Source organism: Zonotrichia albicollis, chromosome 12 (assembly GCF_047830755.1).
Source record: "Zonotrichia albicollis isolate bZonAlb1 chromosome 12, bZonAlb1.hap1, whole genome shotgun sequence".
Classification (NCBI taxonomy): Eukaryota; Metazoa; Chordata; class Aves; order Passeriformes; family Passerellidae; genus Zonotrichia; species Zonotrichia albicollis.
In genome coordinates, this window is record NC_133830.1 from 3,704,396 (window position 1) to 3,731,207 (window position 26,812).

General features: G+C 48.7%; 2 protein-coding genes across 2 annotated transcripts; one reads left to right on the top strand and one right to left on the bottom strand.

The window, feature by feature from the left end:
• Positions 1 to 2,255: 2,255 nt before the first annotated feature.
• On the top strand, positions 2,256 to 11,319 carry PROK2 (prokineticin 2). The gene is made up of 3 exons (XM_074550346.1): positions 2,256 to 2,480; positions 6,251 to 6,376; positions 9,729 to 11,319. The coding sequence occupies exons 1-3, from the start codon at positions 2,373 to 2,375 to the stop codon at positions 9,852 to 9,854; spliced, it is 360 nt and encodes a 119-aa protein (XP_074406447.1). The 5' UTR covers positions 2,256 to 2,372; the 3' UTR covers positions 9,855 to 11,319.
• Positions 11,320 to 22,394: 11,075 nt separating this feature from the next.
• GPR27 (G protein-coupled receptor 27) lies at positions 22,395 to 24,194 on the bottom strand. The gene has a single exon (XM_005491384.4). The coding sequence runs from the start codon at positions 23,610 to 23,612 to the stop codon at positions 22,470 to 22,472; it is 1,143 nt and encodes a 380-aa protein (XP_005491441.2). The 5' UTR covers positions 23,613 to 24,194; the 3' UTR covers positions 22,395 to 22,469.
• Positions 24,195 to 26,812: the final 2,618 nt, after the last annotated feature.

Below are 26,812 nucleotides of genomic sequence, written 5' to 3' on the forward strand. Positions count from 1 at the left end.
AAGAATACTCACATTAAGGTGGCTTCTAGTAAGTCTGTAGCATCCCCATTGTAATGTATAATGCTGCCCTTCCAGGCTTAGGATTAACAACCTTTCATAAATGATACTTTTTCTGTCAAATGTCTTTTACAAGAAATGACTGAGTCTACACAAACCTGCACAAAATTCTTCCCTTCCCCCTTATTATTTCTCCTCAATTCTATAGTGTTTTTAGAGGATCAGGAGGTTTAGAGCTGAAAGTGATTATTTGTTTTCGAAAGTTCTGGACACCTGGAGATTGTGAAAATAATCATTCCTGGCTTACATTCATTTTTAGTTTCTAGGATACAAACAGAATTTAAAACAAGCTAATCCCTTCACCTGGTTTAAACTGCCAGTGCTTCGTGCAGCAACATGAGTTTACAACAGCTAAGGATACATCCCAGTTATTTTTAATCCTTTCACGTCAAAATTGGCTCATCCCAATTTGCTTTTAACGGAGTAAACCCTATTTACCCAGCCCATGTTTTCTTGAGAGCACTTGTACAAAATAACCCCGAGCGCCCAAAAAGGGCACGTTTGTAATGAAAACACCTCCAGACAGAGCGAGCCCCCGAGGGGAGGCCACCAAGGAATGGCTTTGACAGCTCCTGACCGGGACTGAACCGAGCGGGAGCGCGCGAGGGGCGAGGGGCTGCTGCTCCCCTTCTGCCACGCTCAGACTCACCTCAGCCAAGGAACAGGGCTGGCTGGGGGCTCAGGGAAATGTGGGCTCTGCAAAGGCTCAGCCTTCCCTGCTGGAACAAAAATATACACTGAAAAAGCTGGGGAAATGGGACCTACCGGTGAGAATGGGACACACTGGAGGAGGGGAGTAGAATAAAGAGAGAGGGATGGAAGTAGGAACAGAGAGGCAGGAAATGGGATAAAAAGGGAGTTAGGAGGGAGAAGAAAGGCAAAAAGAAACATAAAGAGCTGGAAAAGTAAAGAAAAGAGAGAAGAAAAGGAGTGAGAGAAGAAGGGAAGGAAATGCTGCATGTGTTTTAGTGATGTCCTCCTCCCACAGAGGATGGGGTGCCCAAAGGTACCACCAGTAGTGGTCAGGCCTTGGTTTGTACTGAATTTCAGTGGTGTGCATGTAGAAACAGCTGCTCACTGAGGCCATGAGAGCATGGCCTAGCATTTGTGCTGGAAAGAGCCAGAGCTTCTACAATGGGGCTCAGTTCCCAGTGTTCCTTCTTCTGTCTTCCCAAGGATCTTTGGTGGGAGCCAGCCCTGCTGAAGATGGGAACTGTTTTCCTCTTGTGCCCCTGGCTGCCATGGGAGCTGGGAGGGCTTTGGCAGAGGCAGAGATTGCCCATGGCAAGGAGGGGAGAATCACAGGAGAACAGGAATTCAAAGGGGTTCTGGGCTTCCAGCAGGGACTGGAATTGGTCCAGTTCTTACTCAGACTGTGGGGTACTTTTGATGCTGCTCTGCCCCAGACAGGATGAGCACAGCCTGCATGTCCCCGATGGCCATGCCCACAGCTCTGCCATGTGTCAGCAGAGGCTGGGTTGGGGGCTACAGGTGGTTTCTGTTCACAGAGGGAGCAGGAGTGACATCAGGTCTGGGTCTGCTGCTGGCCAGGGAGCAGAGGGAACACGGGCACTGGCCCATGCTGGCTCCAGTGGCTGTGGGCCACCACTGCCCCACTGTGAGATGTGCTCAACCTGATGTGGAATGCCCCCATCCTGCTGCTGGATCTCCTCAAGACCTGCTGTGTCCTGCCCCCGACCTGCTGCATGATGCCCCCAAATGTTGTGGGATGTTGGATTCCCTAATCTGCTGTGGGATGTCCACAGCCATCCTTGGGATGAACTCCTAGATCTCCGTGGGACAGCCTCATATCTTCTACAGGGTGTACACCAGCCAGCCCTGGGAGGACCCCACCAGGCCTGCTGCGGTCAATCCTTCAGCCACACGGTGGGATTTCCCCCCGAGCCCTGGGATGCTCTTTGCGATGTTCCCCACTAAGCCCAGGCCCCCGAGCGCTGATGCGGGATGTCCCCAGTGTGCTGTGGGATGTTCCCTGGGATGTCCCCCATGCCCCTTTTCCCTCAGCTGTGCACCTGGGCACGATGTGTGCGGTGTGTGTGCGGTATTTGTGCGGTGTGTGCGGTGTGTGTGCGGTGTGTGTGCGGTGTGTGTGCGGTATTTGTGCGGTGTGTTTGCGGTGTGTGTGCAATGTGTGCGGTGTGTTTGCGGTGTGTGCGCGGTATTTGTGCGGTGTGTGTGCGGTGTGTGCGCGGTGTGTGCGCGGCCCCGCGGCCGCGGCGCTGCCGGGCGGGGGTGACTCAGCCCCGGCTTTATAACGGCGGGGCGGCTCCGAGCCCGGCTCGCTGCGCCGCACCATGCGGAGCCTGCGCGGAGCTCCGCCGGCGCTGCCGCCGATGCTGCCGCTGCTGCTGGTGCTGCTGGTGCTGCTGCTGGCCGCGGGACACGGAGCCGTCATCACTGGGGTGAGCGCCGCCGCTCGGCACCGACCGCACCGCACGGAGGGACGGAGGCACAGAGGGACAGAGGGCTCCGCCGCGGCGGCGGGACGGGAGTCGGGATTTGTTTTTGGGGAGTGATAGCGGGACTGTGGGAACCGCCCGGGATAAGGGGTGCCCGGGGAGAGGGGAGCGCTCTGCCGCGCAGGATGCCCAGGGAGAGAGGAGCGGGATGCACGGAGAGAGGGGAGCGGGATACCCGGGAGAGGGGAGCGCTCTGCCGTGCGGGATGCCCGGAGAAGGGAGCGCTCGGCTGTACAGGATGCCCGGGGAGAGGAGAGCGGGATGCTCGGAGAGAGGAGCGGGATGCTCGGAGAGGGGAGGGTTCGGCTGTACAGGATGCCCGGGCAGAGGGGAGCGCTCTGTCGCCCGGGGCTGCTCCCTGGGCATCTCTGCTCTCTGCACTGCCGAGGCTCGCGGTCCGTCCGCACTCAGCCATGCCAGGACGGAGCGGTGCCGAGTGAGGTGACGGATGGCCAGAGCTGGGATAAGTGATAACGAGGACGTGGGAGGGAGAGCAGTGCCGGGTGATGAGAGGTGGCAGGGCTTGGGGTCCGTCTGGGGTAAGTGGTACCGGCCGTGGCATCTCTAGGGATGGTCTGGATTCAGTGGTATCAGAGCCTGGGGGTCTCTCTGAGGTGAGTGATGCCAGGATGTGTCAGTCTCTGTGGTGGGCAATGCCAGGACTCGTGGCTCTCTGAGGTAAGGGGATGCCACAACGTGGGGTCTGTTCCTTTGGGGTGAGGGATGTCTTTGGGGGGCTGTCTCCAGGTCCGGGAGCATGCAGAGACTTCTGCTGCTTTTCCACGGCTGGAGCTGTCTCCCATCTCCCTGCATGCAGCCCCAGCTGTTCCCAAACCTGCTCTGAGAGGCTCTGGCTCAGGGCATTGCACTGCCCACTGTGCACCCCAAGTTCCTCCAGCCTCTCTGTGTACACGGCAGGATTACAATCCTCAGAAAACTCTGTTTTCCTTCTTTTTTTTCTTTGCCTATGACTGTAGCTTTTCCACCACAATAGCCACCCCTTGCAAACAAGTCTCTGTTGTTGTTTTTAGGCTCAAGATTTACTCTGGCTGTGAAAATACTTTTTTTCCTAAAGACGTTATTTAACTCAAAGCGTTGCATCACTTTTTAGTTAAATAATTTTTTAAGTGTTTGCTTTGGATTAATAACTCAGCATTTGCATTCCTTTGAGAGCTCACATGTCTTTTGTAACCATCAGAAGTTGCACTCACAGCAGTGGATTTCTCTGTGGCTCTCCAGGCTCCTTGTCCGGACCCCTGAAGTCCATGAAACAGCTCGTGGGCATTTCTCTGGAAGTCAGATCAGTTCCAAGGACTGATTATTTTTATTTTAGAGCCGAGAATGTGAAGGAATTTTTTAATAATTGAGGATTTCAAGTTTCTTTTAAGTAGAAACATTGCCAGCAACAGAAGAGCAGTTTATCTGTTATTAGAGTTGTGGCTACACCTTTAAAGCATAATTGACCCATTAAATAAAGTAATTGTGAGGCACTGAATAATGGATCAAGGACAAGGCAGATTCAACAAGTAAAAATAGATTAGAACTAGAAAATGTTACTTTATTAACTATTGCAGAGCATTTCTGCTTAAACCACTTTGATGCATTTTTGGCTTTTGATGAACAGGCAAATCTCAGATGAGAGCTGACGTGGGTGTTCCCCAACCCCTGAGTCTGAAAGGTGTTTTTCCTTTGCAATTGAAGGACTTTTTTCACTCTTTCCTTAATTCAGTGGTGGTTCTTGTGCTGAAACCTGTTGCCTTTGCAGCTGGCATTTCACCTGGGACATGTTCTTGGGCTGATTTTCTGGAAAACTGTTTAAATAAGATGCTCATGTGGTGTTTGGGGAAGTTTAGGAGGAGCAGCAGGAATTACACATTGCAGATAAGATGTGGGCAGGAACACTTGGGTCGAATATTTTCAAAACTTGTCATACATTTTTGGAAAGGGAGCCTTAAAAGTTCTGCCAGATGTAAATATGTGTGTGTGAGGTCAGGAAAGAAATTGTTCAGCCTGGACATTCAAGACTCTTGTTCGGTAGAACACACCCAAGGGGTTTTTCAGCTGAGTGTTATTTCACCCCAAGACCAGTCCCACAGAGATGAATGGACTTTGAGATATATAAATAAGAAAAAAAAGGAGTCAGGAACTGGCAAGTGAGAAATAACAAAGTAATAGCAGAGCCTGTGACTCCAGCTGAGCAGTGGACATGGTGTGCTGGTGGCAGCCAAAATCACTGGACCTGCATTTTTATTTGTGACTATGGCAAAATAATATCATTAGAGTACTTCTCAAATTATTTTTTTTTTTAAGAGAGGGGTCAGAAAGTGAGTATAATCTACCTGCCACGCTAGAGTGGTAGTTTTATGACCATATAACAGCAAATGTTCTGTGTTTGGTCTTACCTGAGGCACAGAGCTCTGTGTTTAGGAGCTGTTTGGGTCACACACACTATTTAATAATGATCCTAATGCAACAGCTTCTTCCCAAACTTCTGACTGAGCTTTAAACTTGTATTTTGATCTGGCTCTTGCTGGTCAGTGCAATATTTACCCAATGAGTACAGTCTAAAGCCATTTATCATGTAAACCCCAAGGTAAGATCAGTGAGTTTTCCCCTCAAGAGCATGTTTACTCTGGGAATGTGCCTTCCCCAGAGCTGTTATCAACATTTACGTATGTTTTTATGAGTTTCCCATTTACGTAGTGCTGACCAGGGCCTTCCATCTCTCACTGCTGCTGCCAGACACCCAGAGCAGTGAGGTAATCAAGCTTACATTCAGGATGTAAGCAGAACCTTTAACTGATGGCAATTCTCACTGGAGAAAGGAGACTGGTTTTTGGATTAAATCTATATAAGCTTTTGATTAAAAAGTAACTGAAAGATGTACAGTAGCTTGTTTTCAAACCCTAATGTGTCAATTGCTCTTCATGGTTTGTGGGTTTTAAGACATACCCACTAGTTTGCATTTTTGGTTTCTGCTTATCTAAGCTGTATTGGGTAAGTGGCTAAAATATGTTTTTGCCTCCCGTGAAGGGGAATGTTACCACAGCAGCATTTTTTTTGGATGTGGACACTTATGGAAAGCTTTTCTTAAGACCTCTTTTAGCTCTGTGTAATTCTAGATAACAACCACAGAATCCACATTTAAACTTTTGTTTTAGCTGCTTCCACTCGGACTTCCCTAACAAAACTCTCATGCAGTGTTGCAAGGGCATTCACAACCATGGTATTATCCTGTGAAGTTAGAAGGAATAGTTACCTAAAAGTCATTAAATAAATGGATGATTTCCTATCTCAGCTTCTCCATAAGAGTGGTTTGGTGACTCTTTTGGTGACAAGTTTAGTGTGGTTGGTCCTTGCTCCTGCCTGAGCTCACTCAGGCTCTGGTGTGGGAGCTGGGAAAGCGAGTGGCCATCAGTGCTCAGAAGCTGGGACTGTAAATCACTGACAGACCTGGGTTTGGCCCAGAGCAGCTCTGTGTGTGGTCCTGGCTTTAAACAACCTGGTCCCAACTCCAAAAAGTGCCAGGAGCCTGCACGTTCCAATCCATGGGAGACACAAGTATTGCAAACCAGCCTTAAATCTTATTATCCAGCCTTAATGAGCCATGATAACTTAGGGGTGCCAGAGGCAGCTCCTGAGCACCTGATCCATCCTATTTCTGGACTGCATTTATTATTCATGTAATTTGCTTGATGCTGTGTTGCATGCAGGCCTGCGACCGAGACCAGCAGTGCGGGGCCGGGATGTGCTGCGCCGTCAGCCTCTGGATCCGCAGCCTCAGGATGTGCACCCCCATGGGCAACCTGGGAGACGACTGCCACCCCCTGAGCCACAGAGTGAGTACCTCACTGGGGGCTGGAGGGGTGTCCTGAGCTCCACAGCACATGGCACAAAGCCTAGACGTGGTGGAAAGGCAGGGGAGCTTCCCATTCTGTACAATATCTGGCCATTGTATCAGTATGGGAGCAGAGATGAAGGCACCTACATAAGGAAGTGCATTAGTGTCAGAATTATGCTGAAGGGAATCAGAGGATGAAAGCACTACATGCTTCCCAGATTGTTTTCTTATTAGTTTGTTGTTGCTGCTTTGTTTTGTTGCCTGATCCAAAACAGCTGTGGCAGCTCCCAAGCCCAGCCCTGCCAATCCCTCCTGGTGTGAGCAGGAGCACAGAAAGTGCCACCAACCCCAGTGGCAGTGGACAAGATCCTGTGACAAGCATAAAACTGTCACCAGTTGGTGTTGGGACAGCATTGAGAAAGTGTTGACACACATTTGGACTTGAGAAAAGTCTCCACAGGCTCTCTTTGTTTCTGTTCTACCTATTAATTTTAAATATCTATGTATATACACATATACACACACACACACTGTATTATTAATACAATGATTTTAACAAGTGCATTTATTTAAGGCTATATAATTATGAATTTCTTATGCAGTATGAAAAAAGCTGCTTATTTAAAACACAAAAGACTGAGTGAGATGTTACCAGGGAATTTGAGAACCTGATGGTCTTCAGCGTCATCCTCAGGGAAGAGCACAGGCCAATAGTCATCACAAGTGGAAGATATGAGGCAATAAATTCAGATCATAAATGTGCAGCTAGTTAGCTGCCTCTCTCACTTTCATCCAAGGCCTGGCTTCTCAGTTTATTTTCTCAGTTTTAGGAAGTTAAGGCTCTATTTTATTGCAGTTAAATTTTTAAAACTTCTGCTGTGATATTGGGGACCAAATGGTCATTTTTACTATGTAATGTAGCAGGTCCTTCTTGTAAGGGCTCTTTCCATTACCAGGAATAAGAGAAATTGACTTCTGGAGGGTTTTATGAGCTTATTGTTATTGGGCAATAATTTAAACTGTCTGATATATTTCAAGCTGACTGCCTGCATAATTACAATCAGAGTAGATGCCTGTCCACCCCAGACACTAAGTCACTGATGTTTATAAGCTTTATGAGGTTAATTTTAATTTCTCCACTGATCTTCCTGAGAAACATAAACCAAATTGATTTGCTGGAGAGTGTGAAATGAGTTTATTTTAAGGATGGAGGGTTTGCTCAGTGGTTCCTGTCTGGTAAATACTTGTGTAGGGAGCAGCTGGGTGCCCTGATCACCAAAATTTTTCATTTACTGCAGGATAGGTCAAAATCAGGCACCACCATGGCCATGGCACCTTGGGGACATCCAGAGGAGCCAGGAGATAACTGGAGGAGATGGCTGGCAGCTGGGGTTCCACCTTCTGGTTTGCTTCTCAACACCTAGATGGTGATGGACCGATGCTATTAGCAGTCCCAGCTGGAATTTCTAGGCCAGGTGTGAGGCAGGGCCAGGCAGGGTTTGCAGGCAGGTGAGGTTGGGCAGCATGGGGAATGAAAGGAACATTTCCTTGCAGCAAGTGGAATGTTCAGAATAAATCACTGAGCTGTGAGGAGGCTGAGAGCTCAGGTTTTGGGTTTGGTGCAGTGCTGGGTGTGGGCACCCACAGGGGTGACTCCCATGGGGATCCCCAGCAGGGGTGGGAGGTTGTTGCCTGTGACAGTGGTCACAGGGGTCTTAGGATGAGGGAAGAGATGTAGATCTGACTCCATGTTACAGAAGGCTTGATTTATTATTTTATGATATATATTACATTAAAACTATACTAAAGAATAGAAGAAAGAAGTTCTCATCAGAAGGCTGGGCTAAGAGTAGAAAAGAATGAATCAACAGAGTCTGTGGCTCGGACAGAGAGAAAGCCAGCTGTGCCATGATTGGCCATTAATTCCAAACATCCACATGACACCAATCACAGACCCACCTGTTGCATTCCACAGCAGCAGATAACCATTGTTTACATTTTGTTTCTGAGGCCTCTCAGCTTCTCAGAAGGAAAAAAATCCTAAGGAAGGATTTTTAATGAAAAGATGTCTGCGACAGTTGCTTCTGCTCACACGGGAGCAGAGGGGCTGTGGTGGGTGACACATGGAAACCCACAGCATCCCTTGTCCTGGGGCTGCTCTTCAGATGGTGCTGGCCCAGGGTATTTCAGGGGATGTGAGCCCCCTGCCCACCTCCTGCCCCATCAGGGTGTCACTGGAGTCAGGCTGGTGCTTGCCACCATGCAGGGAGGACTGTGTGGGACTGTCTTAAAGACAAAATTTGTGCACTGACACAAGAAAATCTTGGAATATTAAAATTTTAGCCTTCAACCACAGAGACATCTGGAAGTGAGGGAATTAGGGCTGCCTGCCTGGCTGGTAGCAGAGGCTTTGCACCTCTGTGCCTCCTTTGCTGCATCCAGGGAATGCTCAGTGTGTGCTGCCAGCTGGCAGCACCACAGCTCCCAGACACTTCCCACTGGGCTGTCCCTTTTGGCTCCGGCAAGAGACAGAGCTTGTGACCAAGTTGTTGAAGATTGTCAGTGCGTGTGCATGTCATGGCACAATTAAATTTGTCTAATCTACTCCATATGTGCTCCCTGCACCACAATGTGGCTGGAGGAGGCTGGGATGAAATGAGAAACCTCTGCCCTGTGGTGAAAAGGATCCTGCTCACATGGAGGTCAGGCAAGGTGACTCCAGAGGTCCCTTCCAGCCTGATTTCCACGGGATCCCAAGGTTCCTGCTCTGTGCCATGTGACAAGGCAGGGTCTGGGACATGCAGAAAACCCTGCACGGTGGCACCACAAAACGTGATGTTAAAGGCCAGTGTAGTTTCACAACAAACTCCTTTATGAAACGGCAGTAAATGGAGAACATGTGTCACAGATGTAGATTTACACAGCAACATGACTGCTAACATCCTGCTCTTAACTGTGGCTGGGCTGGGTGTACACTGGGGCTGCCTTTGCCATCTGCTCTGTGCTGCAGCTCGTGGGGAACTCTGGCTCTGAATGGAGGGAACTGGGCAGCATTTCCCCAATATTCCTCCCATTTCATCCCCCCAGTCACCATTGCCGTGGCTCTCCCTGTCACTGATTGTGGGAAATAGTAAATTTGTTATTAGCTAAAAAGTTTTTAAGCTGTTCTGTAACAAAGAAATCTTTGGCTGCTGCTGGCTGTATTATTGCCAACTTCCTATTGTCTCACCCACGTCATGAGGCTGATGCTGCAGATAAAGCTCAAGGAATGTACCCCAGCAGTCCCATCCTGTTTGTGAAAAGGATAAAATAACCTCCCCAACCAGCTGATGTGCTTGCTCTGTCCCCAGGTGCCCTTCTCGGGGCGGAGGATGCACCACACCTGCCCCTGCCTGCCCGGCCTGGCCTGCCTCAGGACTGCTCCCAGCAGGTTCAGGTGTCTGCCAGACTTCAGGAAAGAAGATGTCTTCTTTTAGCAGGAGCTGTTCTGCACTCCAAAGAGCCGCTCAGTATTTTTGTTCTCTCGTTGTCGTGACCAAAAAAAGGGGTATTTGCCAGGGGAAACCCTGCACCCCTTCCCTGCCTCACCAACATCAGCTGGAGATGAGACACTGCTGCTGTGGCCAAGGTTTTCAGGAGGGACTTGCAGTGGAGGATGATTTCATTTTGGGGTACCCAAACAACATCTACTAGAGCAAAGCTCTTTCTGAGGGCAGGGGCTTGACCATTCCTGAATCATGGTTCTAGTTTAACCCCAGAATGAAAAAATCCAAGTTTATTGCCAGTTTTGGAAAAATTTGGCCACATCTTTACACTTTGGAAGACCCGAAGTGAACTGAGAGTTGGACAACAGCAGAGTGTGAAGCATATGACAATTGCCAAAAGAACTGTATTTACATTGCATTTCATATCTTTATTAATATAATTTTATTTGTAAGTTAGGCGCACCTCTAGGGTAAAGGTTTAACCAATAGATGTAGTTTTTACACTTTTAAAAAGTGGCACGTGGAAACAAAACATTTCAGTATTCAGAGCATTAAAAGATTTACTTATTTTAGTGTTCTAAGATGAGAAGCTGTTGTTACTTGAATTGGTGTAAAACTACCTGATCATCTCAAACTATGTATTAAGATGTAGTTTATATTAAAGAAAAAAGGAACCCTGAAGTTTATTTTAATAGGCTGCCTGACTTCTTGTACATGTATCAAATTTGCTGTGCAAAAATTCTGTATCAGAATAATGGCAGTGTATGATTTGATTTATTTTAATATTATAACATTATTTTGTCATTGTGGTTTTTGATTTTTATTCAGTGTAATCTGTTATCCCACACTTGATTCACCACCTAAGCTAGCAGAGCTCCTTATGGATAGCTTAGCAAAAGATTATGTGCCTCTGGCTGTTTTTTGGGAAACTTGTAGTTTACAAGGCATGAATTCCTCAATCAAGCTGCAGTTTCAGAATTTGGAAGAATCTTGGTGTAAATAATATGAGAGGTTTTTCTTGGCTGGTGCCTCAAAGGATCAACTTTAGCCCAGCAAACATAAGATTTGTGGGTTTTCTATGAAATGCTGTGTGACTTCATATTTACTTGTCAGTCCCCAGAGCTGGAATTCCAACAGTTTGTGTGAGATTCACATGTTTCTTGCTCTCAGACATGCAAACATATGCTGGAACTGGAAAAGTGAAGTCATTCATCTTTCAACAATCCCTGCTTTGCTGCTGGTGGAGATGGGGGGGTTGGAGAAGTGAGCACACTGTGTCCAGGCCAGACCTGTAAAACGGAGAGGAGAAACATCCCTGGGAGTTACCAGGTACCTTCTCCTGGGCTCCACAACCTTCCTTGGGGGTCAGAAAAGAATAACTGGATTAGGTATTGCCAGATCCTCGTGGATTCTGCATATGGTAGAGAAATAAAAGTCTTGGGAGAGATTGAATCCTCCTGGCTGAAAACAGGGTACCCACTCCAGTGCCTCTGAATTTTGCCTCCCCCATTGCAGTGGTGATAGAAAAAAAAAAAAAAAGAAAGGACTGAAGTGCCGCTGAAGGGTAATTTCACATCTGGTTTTCATTAATGTGATCAGGTACAAAGTGCCTGTATTAGATCTGAAGTCTCAGAGGGGCTCAACACTAACCAAAGGGCTGGTGAAAGGCTAAGTCATTTATTGAGTTCAAAGTGACATGCCAGCACAGCAGAAATTCCTATAACCTGGATTTAAAACCAACCCCCAAGCCTGATTACACCATTGTCACTAAATAGGGGGGCTCCCCAATCACCCTGTGCACCCCCAAAGCCTGGGTTTGCAGAACACACTGGAAGTGTGGGGGCTGCTTTTCTGTCCATGTCCCATAAAATAAGCTCAATACCATGGACTTCAATTTACACAAAATCAAGAAGAAAAATAGGAGCAGTCCAAATGTGCCTGTGTCCCATCTCTTGCTCCATTTTTAAAAATCAGAGCACAAAAAATGAACCGTGAGAGGAAACAGCAGCCCTGCTCCTCATCTCCTGCTGGCCTAATTCACCTACTGAAGGCAGTAGCCCTGGTTTGTATCATTGTAAAAAAGTGGACATTGTAAAAGAGTTATACCTAAGGACTGCCTCAGACCTGCCAGATCCTAGGAGAGTTTATCAGACAAGAGCAGAGCAACTTTGTAGTTGTAATTTGTCCCAATTAACTTGTGGCTTTAAGCATTAATCTGCGTAATGAGAACAGCCCCAATTACACAAGTTCAGAGTTCACACCCTCTGCAGCAGTGGAAGTTCCTGTGTCCTGCAGACGCTCCTGGACAGGGAATTTGAATGGTGCAGCTTTGAGAGATGCATTATCCCATACTCATCCTTGAGGGGCTTTTCCACATCCTCCCTGTGATGTAGAAAAGATAAAGGCAAAACCTCACTGTCCTACATCCCCACTATATTCACTTGGCAATAATTATTACGATTCCCCTTTTAGTATTTTAATTTCCATTAACTGACACTCACAATGAAGGTTAGTTGATTTGAGAGAATCATTCTGGAAGGAAGATTAAGCTTTTGCATCCCCATTATTTCCTAAACTCTGCCCTAATCAATTATCTTTTCTCCTATCCTAGGGGAGATTTCCTCTCCCCAGCACACCTGCAAAGTCCCTTTAATTTCTGTCTGCAGTGGAAGGGGCTGGGAGGGCACCTTTTACCTTTGCTTTACAGTGATAATAGACAAACCAGTGACCAAAAGTATTTCCAAATGTGAGTGGCCCTGCAGTCCCCTCTGCTTTTCCCTGGAGCCAGCTTTTGTCTTGAGGAGCACAGCAAATGGCTCAGGGTGCCCCATAGAAAAGGTGGCCAGCCTTGCCACAAAAAGTTTCAAGGAAGGAAGGAAGTGGCGGAAGTGGCGGAAGTGGCGGAAGTGGCGGAAGTGGCGGAAGTGGCGGAAGGAAGGAAGGAAGGAAGGAAGGAAGGAAGGAAGGAAGGGGACCTGCCCTTGCAGGAGAAATCAGATGAGAAAATGGAACAGAACTTGTGCAGCCCTGGAACCTCCTTGGAACAGAGGAAAAGCCTCATTCCCCATATCCACAGCCTATGAAGAGAGAGGCTGGTTTAAACACTTCTCTTTATTCACTGCACTTAGATCTGTGCCAACGTGTGTTTTAACTTTATTAATATTGCAGTAATTTCATTATTAATAGAAACGTGTGCATTAATTTTTAATATTATATGAATATTGATATTACAGATATGCTATAGAATAATGTTGATATCCCACCACACTGGAGGCATTTCCATGTTTATTGCCAGATTTTAGGTTAGCAGAGAGGCCTTGCAGGAAAGGGCACCATCGCATATAATGAGTTGCTGCCTTAATTTGATTAGGTGCTTATTAGGAAAGGGGAAGCGAGGTGTTTGGGGTTTGAGGGTGCACAGCTGGCTGGGCCAGCACACACTTATAAGCCTGGGGGACTGCAGGGAAGGCCCTGCTCCTGAGCACCAGCAAGCCCAGCTGAAACTCAGCTTCATCTGCACCCTCCTGCCCACAATTCACCCCTGGAAATTTTTGCTACTTTATAAAAAGTGTTACAGAGGTGACAAAAAGGTAAATTAGTCTGGTTGTGTGGCAGGGGGTATTCAAATCTGAGTGGGTCCCTACAGAAGAGACAAGCCAAATACTGGTTTTACAGAACTAGTAACTGAAAGGAGCTGAACTGGCTGAAGGTCATCGTGATGTTTGGGAAGATAAAAGGGAATAATGCATTCCTCTATGGAGAACAATTTAAGGTAAGAAAAGTGATTATTGTTGGTACTGTTAATTTGTAGTGGTGTGGGAAACAGCAGTCTTATTGTGATTCTAAAGCTCTTGTGTGTTTGGAGATCATTCACATTCCTTGTCAAGAGGGACTGAGCTAATTTTCTCCATCAGCACAATGCATCAAAGCAAAGGATGACACCAGCAAGTGTGACCCCAGACCAAGGTCCTTGCCAATGTCTCCCCCAACCCCAGCAGCTCTGGGGTTTGTTCTTTCTGCACAGATGGATATTCAAAAGAAACAGAAGGTGCTGAGAATCCCTTTGATTTAAACAAGATGTCTCAGGAGTTTGATCCTGACAATGTGTAATGTGTTTTTCAGAAGGAATTAGAAAATTGCAGGAAGGGAATAGACTGTGCAAATGCAAGAGGATTTTGATAACAGCAAAATCAATGTGCCTTTCTCTGTTACATAGATATGAAATGGCAAACCAGCAGGGGTGCAGTCATTAGACTGATCAATAATTCTGAGCACAGGAATGGAGATGAGCTTAATGCACATCAGCAAATCACCTGTGGTTTCTCAAGGAGAGTCCTGAGTGCAGGCAGACCCAGCCCAGTGCAGCAGGACACATTCAAGGATCTGGCAGGGCAGGTTCCCCCATGTGTGCCTTGGAGGATGGAGGCAGCCTTTGGGTCATGCTGCCTGGTCATCAGGGCTGGGAAAGGCTGGATGTGAAAGGCTGAAGCTCAGCAGTCCTGGCGCACTGAAGGAAGGAGGGTGGATGGCAGCTTGTTCTGTGACAAGATGTACAAGGCAGGGTGACAGCAAAGTGTGCAGGAGAGGAGGAAAAAGCAATATAACTGCAGAGGAGAGGTGTAAATACCCCTGTGGCAGGGGTTTCCCAAAAATCTGAGTGTGAGCAGCTTAGTGGGGCAGAAAATGAAGGCAAGCACAATGCCAAAAGGACAGAAAGTCTCCTCTGCAAAACCTGGGAAACTCTGTGCATATTGTGTACCAGGAGTGCCCAGAGCACCCCAGACTGATGCTCCACCCCAAACACCTTTCTTCCCCTTCCTAATAAGCATGTAATCAAATTAAGGCACCAGATATCCGGCGTTACAGGCACATCCCTGTCCCCAGAAGTTCACATAAGTCTCCCAGACCACACAAAGCAAGTGCCTGCGCTGCATTTAGTGTGTACCTGCATCACTGCAGCCTGAGCCAGCCTGGGATGCAATGACTGCCCTGCATCCCAGCAGATGGGACAGGAAGGATGGGCCATGGACCCTGGAGAGTTCTGCACTGCACTGCCTGGGCAGTGTCTCCCTTCCTAGGCTGGGATCTCCACCAGGTCTCCCAAACTCTGGTACCGTGCCTCTGCCATAGCATCATAACACACGGAAAGGATTAAATCTGCTTTTAAAGCATAATGTGGCTTTGTAAATCCCAAGGCAGTAACACAGTGCAGAAGCAGACTAAAAATATGGCCTGGTTCCAGCCCAGCAAGCAGGGCTGGGCTGTCTTTATTTACTTTTTCTCTTGCACATGTGAGTGCACTCATGGCATTTCATGCAGAGATTTGTGGGCTCTTTCACCACAAACAGGCAGATGTGGCTCTTGCTGCAAGGAGTTTGCAAACCAGCAAAGCTGATTTTAATTTCAGGGGGTGCAGGATTCACCCTTTATTTACTCCTCCAGGCTATATGGGAGCCCAGGCAGCAGAGCACACCTCGGACCTCTTTCATGGGACCAGAAGGGTCAGCTCAGGGAAAGGCATCAGTGAGGCAGCTGCCAACATTCTCACTCCTTCCAAAAATTTCACCACATCCTGTAGAATTAGTAGGTTCTTAATTTTTTCTTCTCCAATTTCCTTTCTCACATGGATGAAACCTTGACAGAAAGGTCCCCCACCCCTTCAAATCCAACAGCAAAATTTCCTGACTGTGGTGGTGTCCTAATTCCAGCTCCCTTCCCCACCCTTTCATTAAACTCTCCAAAGTCGCTAACAAACCTTTCACACATTGCAACAGAGCTTCAACTATTTGGATTTGGTTTCCATCAGCACTTAGGCTCAGACAGATATTGCACAAACAGTAAGAAAATGTCTGTCCTGCTGAGTATTTAGGATCTGTTGGGGAGGAAGATCATTGCCAAGCTCTCTGTCCCCACTGGCAGCTCTGTGGCAGGTCCTGCAGAGCCTGGAACACAGTGTGTTCCTGCAGCCTCCCTCACTGTCCTGCTGGGCCACCCTTTGGTGATGCTCAGCCCAAACCTGTCCCTCTTGCTTTCACACCCCAGCTCCAGCTTTGCCTCTGCCTGTGATGCTGCTGTTGGCTCAGGTGCCCACGTTCTCCCCCTGTAGTCACTGCAGCTTGGCTGAACATTTCCCTCTCCATCCACCTTCCTCCACACCCAGGTGTCTCCTGGGGCTCTGCTGGAGACATGGGCAGCCCCCAGGGGCAGCTCAGCCCTGTGGGCACCCCGAGCTGGTCTCTGTGCCCCAGGGCCACTGCAGCCCTGAGGCACCCAGGGGCTGTCCCCTCACCTTGGGCACAGCACACGGAGGGACCTGCTGTGTACTGTGAGCGTGCAAAGCCTAATGAGGGAGGGAAAGGAAAAAGCCCACTTGATTTACTCGACTATCAAGGCACTCAACATTTCCTTTCCAGCACCCTCCTGCAAGTGCTCAGTGACAGATGGGGACAGATTGAGTGGTTCGATGCAGCGAGGTAATATTCCACTAAATCATTCCTCTTTCTCTCACTGTCAGAAGGCACCCAGACTTCAGCCCTTCCTCTGAATCTTCCTGTATTTCCCTCCTTAATGACAAAGCCATTTTAGCTCTACCTCTGCTAAAATTCCTGAGAGAAGCAAGCACTGCTGTTTATACGCTATGATAAAATGGGTGTTGTAAAACAGCAAAAGGGAGGAGTGAATCACCCTGAGACAGAGAGGGTTCTGGTGCTGTTCCCTGGTGTTTCTGGTTTCTTTTCCCTGCCTGTGTGCTGGGGCTGAGCCCCAGGCCGGGGTGCAGGGCCCTGGCTGGGCAGGCAGCAGGCTCTGGGCAGGTGTGCCGTGGGCAGGCGCGCAGGCTCACACCGCACGCCTCACAGATGGAAGATCCTTTTTTTTCTCTGGATGATTTGTTCCAATGGTTAATCATCCTCACACAAACACAGGATTATTTTTTTTAATGACATACCAGGAGATAACGTTCAGAAACTTTTAGGATGGGCTTTGTCTCCACCGGGCAATCTCTTGATTTCTGCCTACTCTATGAATGCCATGATGACTGACTAAAATTAGCTGTGACTTCACAGCTTCCCTGTGCCCTTGCAAGACTAGCTTTGAACTTGAAAGCCTCCTACACAAAGTGCTTTGTGCTATCAACCTGGTCACAGCAGATGAGAAAAATGTGGCACTGAATGCAGCGGCCTTCCAATAAATAGATCCACAGTACAGCCATGCATGACTCGAGATCAAAGACAGAGTGCAAGTGCTGAGGTCATTAAACATGAATAGAAATACAGAAATGCAACAGCTTGCATGAAAGGCTGAGCTTGACTTTAAAGTGATGAAAGCTTGTGTAGTCAGCGATTGTTCACCCGTGATAATGCTCTTGCCATCAGTGGTTCTCTGCATTAGAAAGGTGAATAAACAATCATTCTTGGGGTAAAGCATCGAGGTGTGGGGCAGTTAATGATTTGTACCAAGTGAAAATAGGCTCAGAGATGCTCAGCATCAGCAGCTCTCGGGAAAGTCAGAGTGCCACAGGTGTCAAGCTGGAAAATCAGCTCCTGGTCACCAGTTCTACAACTGATGGATAAGGATTTACCCACACAAATCCTTCAGGAATGATGTGGCATCAGAGATCACCAACATGAAAGGAGGTTTGTGGTAAGATATTCACAGGCACAGCCCCAACCCAGCACGATTCAGCACCAGCTTTCAGTAGACCATTTTCACAGATGGTCTTTCTGAGATGGCTGCATTTCTTCAACATGTCATATATTTTTTAATATTCTGAAGCCTAAGAACATCATAATATGGGAAATGCTTCCTGGTTCCTATCACAATAGATTTAATTATAGCCTGTGCAGTGTTTTGAGCAACTACAACGGAAGCTGTGCAAAAAATGACGACTTTAGGAAACCTCTATTAGAAAACAGCCCCCCTGCCATGTTTCTAATAATTTCTTGATTAGCAGCATAACTGTCTAATAAGGTTTCTGGGGTATTCTGATACTGTGTGGAATGATCCAATCTGCAGCCTGAGCTAATGAAGCGACACTCAGCATTGCCTTCTGCCAATGTCTGTCTGTTACTCTGGAGCCACCTCCCTCAGGGCGGTTTGTGGGCAATTCTGAGCAAGTGCAGGTGCCTCCAAGGAGCAAGGTGACTGTGCTTAACCATGTGGGGCGAGTGGCAGAGCTCCAGCCACATCCTTTTCTGGGAAAAGAGGGAAAATGCCAGCTTTGCTCTCCTCTGAGCTCTGCACAGTGTGTCCCAGGGCAGACCCACAGCATATGGCAGAGCAGCCTTCTGAAGATGTAGCTGCACCACATCCAGGTAGAGCCTCAGGAAAGAACTGTTGCTATCAGACTGAGCCAAATTCCTGCCCTTTTCCTCGAGGCTACTGGCTTCACACCAGTCTGGGAGGCAGCTTTGCCTCCTCTGTGCAGAGCTGGTATTGGAAAAGCAAATGATGACAGCTTGTGGGCTACACATCCCCTGCTCATCTTTCACCTCTAGCACAACCACTGAACGAGACCTTTACCCAACAACATAATCTGGCTGAGGCCAAATGTTTCAGCTCCTTTCCAAATCTATCAGCAGAGCTACAAGCACCCCAGAGTACTGCAGGCACTGAGTGCTGTAAATCAGAGATCATCTTAGCTGCTAACTGGGGTTTCAGACCAGTGCCATTTTTCAAGCTGGCTTGACATTTAAGTCCATACTAAAAACCTCTGCTGACTTGAAGATTTTGGCTGGAAACGCTTGTAAGGAATGTGTTAAATACCTGGGGAGTGAGTGAAGATGCCAGCAGCAATCAAGATTTTTCTGGAGCAGCTCTCAGCACAACTGCAATCCCTCACCACAGATATGCAGAAGCAGCATGCTGTGACCTCTGAGCCAGACTGTGAAGAATCTCTGGGGGAGATGATATTGGTATTTCCTGTGGTACTCAGCACTTGTGGTGCCCAGAATATGGGAAACTGTCATGCAGCTGCCTGGAGGGGTGCAGAGAAGACTGAATGCACATTCTGGTGAAGTACAGGTCGATGGGAGAGCTCACCAAGCCCCCCAACTTTGTGCTTTGGTCAGTGGGGATGGGGAGAGGGGTTCAAACCATCTGAGTTTTTGTAAGAGAGCCCAGGACAAGCAGCAATAGCTTCTCATGTGGGAGTAATTATTAACGCCCAGCTCTTGCTGAGTCTCAGCCCTTGGCACTTGTGAGTGACAATGAAAGTGCTCTGGTTTTTGCAGGATGGAGGATTTACAGCCACACCTCACAGTCCATACAGCAGCAAGCACCTCTCCCTGTGTTCATTCCATTCTCCCCAACATTACTTCTCTCTTTTTGTTTTTTTAATCCAGAGCAGGTTTTTATCCTCCCCGACACCCCTTCTCTGATCTTGGTCAAAGCATTTAATCTCTGTGACCCACTTTCCCCATATGCAGACTAAAGGCTACTATGTGAATGCTGTGCTTTGGAAGTGCTTTTTTTTTTTCTTTTTTTTTTTGCAACTTTCTTATATTTTCTCAGATTTCAGAAGGAATATTTATCCTCTGGTGCTTCTCCAGCCCTTGCTGGTTTTCCCTACTTTCTTGGTGCACTCTCAGCCAGCAAAATAGTGGTTTTTGGTGTGCTGGCACTGAATACTCCCTAATTTTCTGCCATGTCCTTGATATTTAGTTTCACATCTTTTGGAATTAAACCCTATTGTAGAACACCTATCTAAACCCTGAATTAAAGCAACTGGAGTTCCTTCTCTTTTGTACTACCACAGCCTGGATCATAATCTGACTGACATCACAAGTACCTAAAATATAAAATTAACTTCAAACATTAACTTCAAACAGCAGTAATTTTGCCCTCAGAGTATATCAGGAGTCCTGAGACAGCCCTGGAAGCTGTGTGCAAACAAAAGGCATGGTATACAGATTTTTTTTTTTTTTTGTATGCTTGTGCTGTAGCAAGGCTGGGTCTGGCCGCCACTGAGGGGTGATAGCAGAGCACACGTTATCTTCACCAGATAAGAACCAATCACCCATCTTGTGAGGACATCAATGAGCCAGGGGATGCCTCTGCACAGAGGCTGGGATTCAATACAGCAGCCCTGCTTGATAAGCCAAGCCTAAATAAAACCATCAGGTCACCCAAAGGTGAGTGTTCATCCCCCACATATACTACTGACTCTACAACTTGTGTTCATTTTTTCCTAGAAGTGAAAAATCTGGTCCGTGCAGCTTTTAAGGAGGTTTTAAAATAACTATTTTTCCATCTCTGTGGTTTAAATAGACTCATAACCATACTACTTTTAGCCTGGAAGTGAGAGAGGATGCTAAAATATCAGACATTTTTAATAGAGTAAAGAGAAAGAAAATATTGGCTTGGTTACCAGCAGGATTAGGAAAAAGATGGTGAGATCTGAGTTACAGATCACAGTTCTAGGCCCCTACTATGAAGGCAGCTTCTGGGAGAAATATGAGATATGAGAAAAGTTCCAAAAGTTAGAACCCTGCAGAAAATACCTAAAAGTAAATCAGGGGTATAAAGTATACTTGGAACACAATTCCCAGCAACAGCATCCATGCCTTGTCCCAGTCTTTGTTAAACAACTCTACTCCATTACTCTCCAAGACTCACTAAGCCATCATCTTATTTTCAGCCTGAAAATATAATTAGCACGGATAACCAGCTGCTGCTGTGATCTGAAGTATGTGACAGCTTTCCTTCTGTACTCAGGTACATTTTTAAGATGCTTTAGAAGCTTTAGAAATTATCATTAAGTCTCACTTTGTTTTAAAGATACCCCATCCATGGTCATAGTTCTGAGGCCAGTTCTAGCAGCAGTGGTACTGCAATGTACCAAAAAACTTGAATTGCAACCTTCTCCTTCTGCACTGCAGGAAATGGTGCCTTTCTGGTGTCCAAATCCCAGCTGGGGGCAGAAAACAAGATTTAAAGCAAACCAGCAGCCCCACCTCATTTCGTTCCCTGCCTCAATCTGAAGCTGCCACCTTTGCCCTCCTCTGATCTGCCATGTCTCTTTTGTGCTCCCTTCACAGTCACAACTATTTCTCAGATGATGTCTACCAGTTTTAGACTACTCTCTACAGAAATGCTCAGCAGATGCAGATTGCATCCCTGCTATTTTGTGCAAGACCTGCTCCAGCACATGTTTGCTAAGTGTTACATGATCCATCAGAGAGGGGAAGCACCTCAGGGACAGCTTCCTCTGAGGTAGCTAAGAAGTTGGGCCAGGATCCTGCCATCAGGTTACTGGCAGAAACACTTTCAGAGACATTTTTGTAGAACAGAGCAGGTTAAAATGCCATGCTTAATAAATGGAAGCTTCCCACTAAGAATATTGCTTATAAATGAGTATGGTATTGACCAAGACACAGTGTTAAAAAACTGCTTTGCCAACTAAAATTAGCCATCCACAATTACACACTCTTTTCTATCATTAACAGAGAAGCAATTAGCTACAACAGAAATTTGGTTTCAGCAGACACAAAGAATTGTGCTATTTAAACCTGTTGCCCATCATGAATTTAAGTCTTCTTAAAAATAGCTTTAGTCACTTTTATTGGTATAAACACCTAAATTGAGATCTAACAGCAAATAAGGATTGTGCTTGTCCATAATAACCTTAGCTGTGAAATCTACTCAGACACAAGACATACAACCTTCCACATACACAAGTTATTTGTCAGCAAAGCAGAATGCTGCCATTCTGAAACAATTACATACAGTAAAGGTTTTCAATATTTTATTAAAGAAAACAGTCAAAATGTACAAGTATTACCCAGGTTTGTAGATAACTTCCTATAAAGGCAGTAAAATATGAATTTCAATCTAGGTTTTAAAAACTGCTATAGTTGCTTATTTTTAAAGTTGGTATTTTAAAATCACGTTTCACAAATAGTTCTGAAATATTACCAAATTAATAGTGCAACAAGAAAATTTGAAATTAGTTCTACACTGTTTGCATGTCAAGCAAAAGTTATAACTAACAGCTTCAAATACTCAAACCATTTGAGAATGAATGAACCCAACAGCTCCCACCAAAACTGACTTCTGACCACATTAGGAACGTCCTCTTCATGTTCTTCACTTAAAATCAAATAATAATAAAACAACACCTCTTGAGGTCATCAAAAATAACTTTAGTATAAAATTGTCTTGGCCCTTATCAAATATTACATGAGTAAAATTGTTAAGCCTTTATCAAAACAGACAGGAATAGGGAAACAAAAAAAATGTCATGGCCTTAATCCGTATCTGTTGGAATCATGTTTAGAAACGTTAGAAGCAAGACCAGAAACTTGGAGCCCTGTTTTGTTTTTAAAAACCACACAACCACAAAGAAAAGAACAGCTTCTTACTGCCTAAGGTTTGGGGGTGTTCTGCTCAAGTACCTGTTCCCATAGACAGCAACCTGTTATGTTCTGAAGAGAGCATACGCAAAATATAGAAAAATAAATAAAATAGCTTCTTACAGCCTAAGGTTTGGGTGCTGGGTGGTGGTTTAGTATGTCCCCCACAGGTCACACTCTCTTGAGCTCATATGCAGAAACATGGAAATTTATATCCATCTTTCTTTTTTTTTTTTTTAGAAAGAGAAAAGCCCCCCTACATCCCAAAGCTCTTGAGATCGCAAAGGATGGTGCCCTGGGTGCTCTGGATGCTTTGGCAGCATGGGAAGTGGGCTCGGAGGCAGACCCTGAGCTCCTTGTTGAAGATGAAGCAGAGGATCGGGTTGACCCCTGCCTGGGCAAACGTCATCCAGACGGAGGTGGTCAGGTACACCTGCGGGATGGAGCTGGCCTTAATGAAGACCCGCAGGTAGCAGGCCACAATGTAGGGGGACCAGAGCAGCAGGAAGAGCAAGGTGATCATGTAGAACATCTTGCAGAGCCTTTTCTCCATCTTAAACTCCTCCAGCACCAGCAGCCTCTTGATCTGGCTGTGGGTGGCCTGCCTGATGCCCACAAGGGTGGGCGGCGTGGGCCCCCTGCCAAAGCCAGCCGTCCAGTTCGCAGCCGCTTGGCCAGTGGCTCCCGGCCCGTGGAAGGTCCAGTTCTGGCTGATGGCCGGTACCAGCTGGGCCGGCTTCATCTTGCGGTGCCCGTGGATGAAGAAGAGCAGCTTGATGTACACCAGGTGGGTGGCGGCGATGACGGCCGCCAGCATGAGCATGAAGCCCAGCGTGTCATTGGCCTTGACGTAGCGGTGCTCGAAGATGCACTGTTCCTCCTCCCGGATGAACTTGTAGGTGCCCACGTCAAAGACGGGGGGAAAGGCCATGGCCATGGAGAGGGTCCACACCATGCACACCACAGCCAGGCAGGTCCAGCCCGTCATGCGCTTGGCGTAGAAGCGGTGGTGGGCGATGGCCATGTAGCGCGTAACTCCCACGCAGAAGAGCAGGAAGGCGGCGTGGAAGCAGAAGAGCACGGCCAGGAAGGCCAGCACCTTGCAGCTGAGGGGCCCGTGGGGCCAGGCGGCCCCGCTGCGCACCGACAGCATGACGAAGGGGAAGCAGGCGAGCGAGCGGAGCCCGTCGGCCAGGCAGAGGTCCAGCAGCAGGTAGTAGGGCGCGCGGTGCAGGTGCCGGTCCTTGAGGATGAGCCAGGCAAAGAGCACGTTCCCGGCCAGGCTGACGCACAGGATCAGCCCCAGCGTGGCGAGCTTCAGCCCGGAGGCGCTCAGCAGGCCGCCGGCGCTGGGCAGGTGCGGGCTGCTGCTGCTCCCCAGCTCGCTGCTGTTCGCCATCGGGTCCTTCCTCCTCCTCTCCTCCTCCTCCTCCTCCTCCGCGCGGGCAGGGCCGGGGGCTCAGGGCCGGGGGCTCAGCGCCGCGGCAGCGCGCCGGGGCCGAGGGCCGCGCCGCCCGGCGCCCCCATGCCCGCAGCCGCCGCCGCGCTGCCGCCGCCGCCCCGGCCGCCCCGGCGAGGCGGGGCGCTGCCGCCGCGCTCCCCGCGGGCCATGCGGCTCCCGCGCCCGCGCTAGCTCCGCGCCCGCCGCCGCCGCCGCCCCGGGGGCATCGGGGATGCGCTGGGGGGGAGGGGGGGGGCGCGGAGCGCTGCGGAGCCTCCCCTTACCGCCGGCTGCTGCTCCTCCGCGCCGGGCGAGGGGCCGGGCGAGCCTGCGCACAGCGGCGGCGGCGGCTCTGCCCAGCTCCCGCCGAGGACAATGGGGTAAATCCCCCTCCCTCTCTCCCTCCTTTTTCCCTTCCCTCCTCCTGCTGCTTCTCCTCCGTCCCTCCGCCCACGCCTCCGCCCCCCGCGCAGCCCGGCCCCTGCGGAGCGCGGGGCTGAGCCAGGCGCGCAGCGGCGCGGAGCGGCGCGGAGGTCCCGCTGCCGCAGCGGGGATGGGAGCGGGGCTGGGCTGGGCTGGGCGGAGCGGAGCCGCCCGCAGCCGGACCCCCGGCCCCCGCCCTTCGCCCGCCGGGGGCGAGTGCCGGGATGGGGCTCGGGGGAGCCGCGGGGTGCGGTGCGGTGCGGTGATGTGTCCGGCTCCAGCGGCCGTGGCGGGGATCCCCTGCATCCCCTTCTGGGGAGCGTGATGCCGTTCATAGCTGATGGAGACAGTGTATCTGGGCGTAAGAAAGGTGTGTGTATGTGTATAATCCCATATACACGTATACCGGTACCTACGGCATGTGTATTGGTTCAGTATAGCCACACATTAGTGACACACCCGTGTCACAGTCACCAGTGTGCTTCTGCTAGATCTGGCCATGCTAAATGGCCATTGAACTTCCTGCTCACATGCAAGGCGAGTCCAGCTGCACCTGTTGCAGTGCAGCAGCTGGGTGTGCTGTCCCTTGCTTGGCAGGGGGATATGGAGGGGAAGGAGGCTTGCAGGAAGCTTACAGGGCAAATGTTTCAGTGTGAACATCAAGGAAAAGGTGCCTCTGCAAGTCAGGAGACTGACATTTGGGTTCCTAGTGGAACCTGTCATTTGGGGTCTGACTAGGGCTCTTAAGAAGATCAAAAAGGATGCTCTCCATGTTTCTGTGTTGTTCAGGGGCTTACCAACTCCCAGGCTTAGTTACACAGGACCCACAGAGGGCTGGTCAGGTTTTGTGAGCTGGAAAAACCATATTTGACCTGACTGGCACAGAGCATCTGCTGATGCACCTGTGCTGTTGGTGCATGTTTATAATGGGCAGTTTAATGTAGGCCAGTGAGACACAGATCCTTGTCCTCTCTCTCCCACTTTGCCATCCCTGTGTATGTAGGGCAAGGCCTCTCTGCGTGCCTTGTAAGGCACGCACCAACGCACGGCCCTGGGCTCACTGGAGATGCTAATGCAATTATCGTACTATTACTGAGTTTCCTTCATGGCCTCTTGTGAAGGACACGTCTGAAATCCTTTTTGAGGATTCTATTAAAAGCCATCAGTAAATTCAGCGTTATTCCAGAAACTGTAGCAATTAAATCATCTGCATCGGCCCCAAAAGCGAAGGTTGGTGGAGCATCTTTTGAGCAGATCTTTCTGGCTGGTTTCAGAAAGTCTTCCTGCATGTAGCAGGGACCAGGCTCTGACCCTGATCGTGCCACCAGACGTCCAGAGCAGCTCTGCTGAACTCCTGGCATTTTAACAGTGGTGAGCTAAAGCCAGACTTTGGCCCAAAGATGTGTCGAGGGCAATCTGTATCACACAGGACTTAATTTGCCCCAGGATCTGGTTTATGTCCGTTATTTATTGCACTGTTAGGAGACCAAAGAAATCCTGAGAGGGGAAAAAAAAAAACCATAGGTGGTAGATAATTGAGGCTGCTTTTTGCTTCCTACCAGCGCATCTGAGCTGTTTTCAGTTGTTAGGTTTCTCATTTGCACCGAAGTTTTACTGTGACAGGGAATTGCCCACGGGTTGTTCAGTGCTTTGTGCGATTTTCCAGGCGTTTCTCACATTCATGCAGTGACTCGAGTGCCGGGTTCGCGGTGTCCCCTCGGCAGCCCTGGCGCCTCTGGCACCTCTGTCTTTGTGCAGGATTGGGGACACCGCGTGTGCCCAGGAACGGGCTCTGCCACGGCAGGCTGCCAGGACAGTGTGCTCTGCCAAACACGAGTACGAGGATCGATTGTCCTCGGGGGCATGTGGCTTTTCAGAGGAGCCGAGGATCCCTCATGGCCGGTGTTAGCTCTGTGATCTCTGCCATCAAGTGAACAAAAGGGAATAACACACCTGCTTCCCTCCTCCGCTCCTGCGGGAAGGGTTTCTCCTCTCCCTGAACGCTCGCCAGCGCAGCTGAGCTGGCTCAGGAGCTGCCGTAATTCACTGCTATCTTGCCAGGCCAGCAGCAAATTGCTAGCTCATCTTTCTTCCACCTGTAGCGAGAAGAGAGCCGGCAGGGAATGGTGTTTCATCCATTTTCCCAGGGCTGCTTCCCTGATGAGGCTGTTATATAGTGCTATAGGAGGTGTGAGCCTAGAATTTGGCTGACTGAGAGATGTGACACTAAAGGGACAGCCAGAAGGAATGAAGAAAATAAAGGGCAGGCAGGGGGTTAACAGTCTTTATATGAGAAGGCTCCTCGCCTCCCAAAGGGGCTGACCTGGCATTAGACCCACCAGGATAACTCTGCCTCTTAGTTACACCCTGCCAGGAGAAGAACCCTCCTGCCCCACCTGGGTGACCCCATACAGGCAAGCCAACACCAATTCAGGCTGCTTCATGTCTTGTTGCATCAGACCCATCAGCTTCAAACAAGTTCCTCGTCCAGACTCAGTCTCAGCTTGGACATTAGTGCCAGACTTACAGCATTTGACTAAAAAATAGAAATAGGGTATTTTGCAACCCCTTTGCTGGGATGCTCAAGGAGCTCTTCCCACCTGCAGGGACTGCAGTGCCTGTGGAAGTGTCAACCACTGAAAGAGTCAAAAGGAGCAGCAGGGACTGTCCCTGTATCCACAGGGCAAGGCCTTCATCTTTGGTGCTGCCAGGTGTCCAGCCCCCAGCCAAGCAGG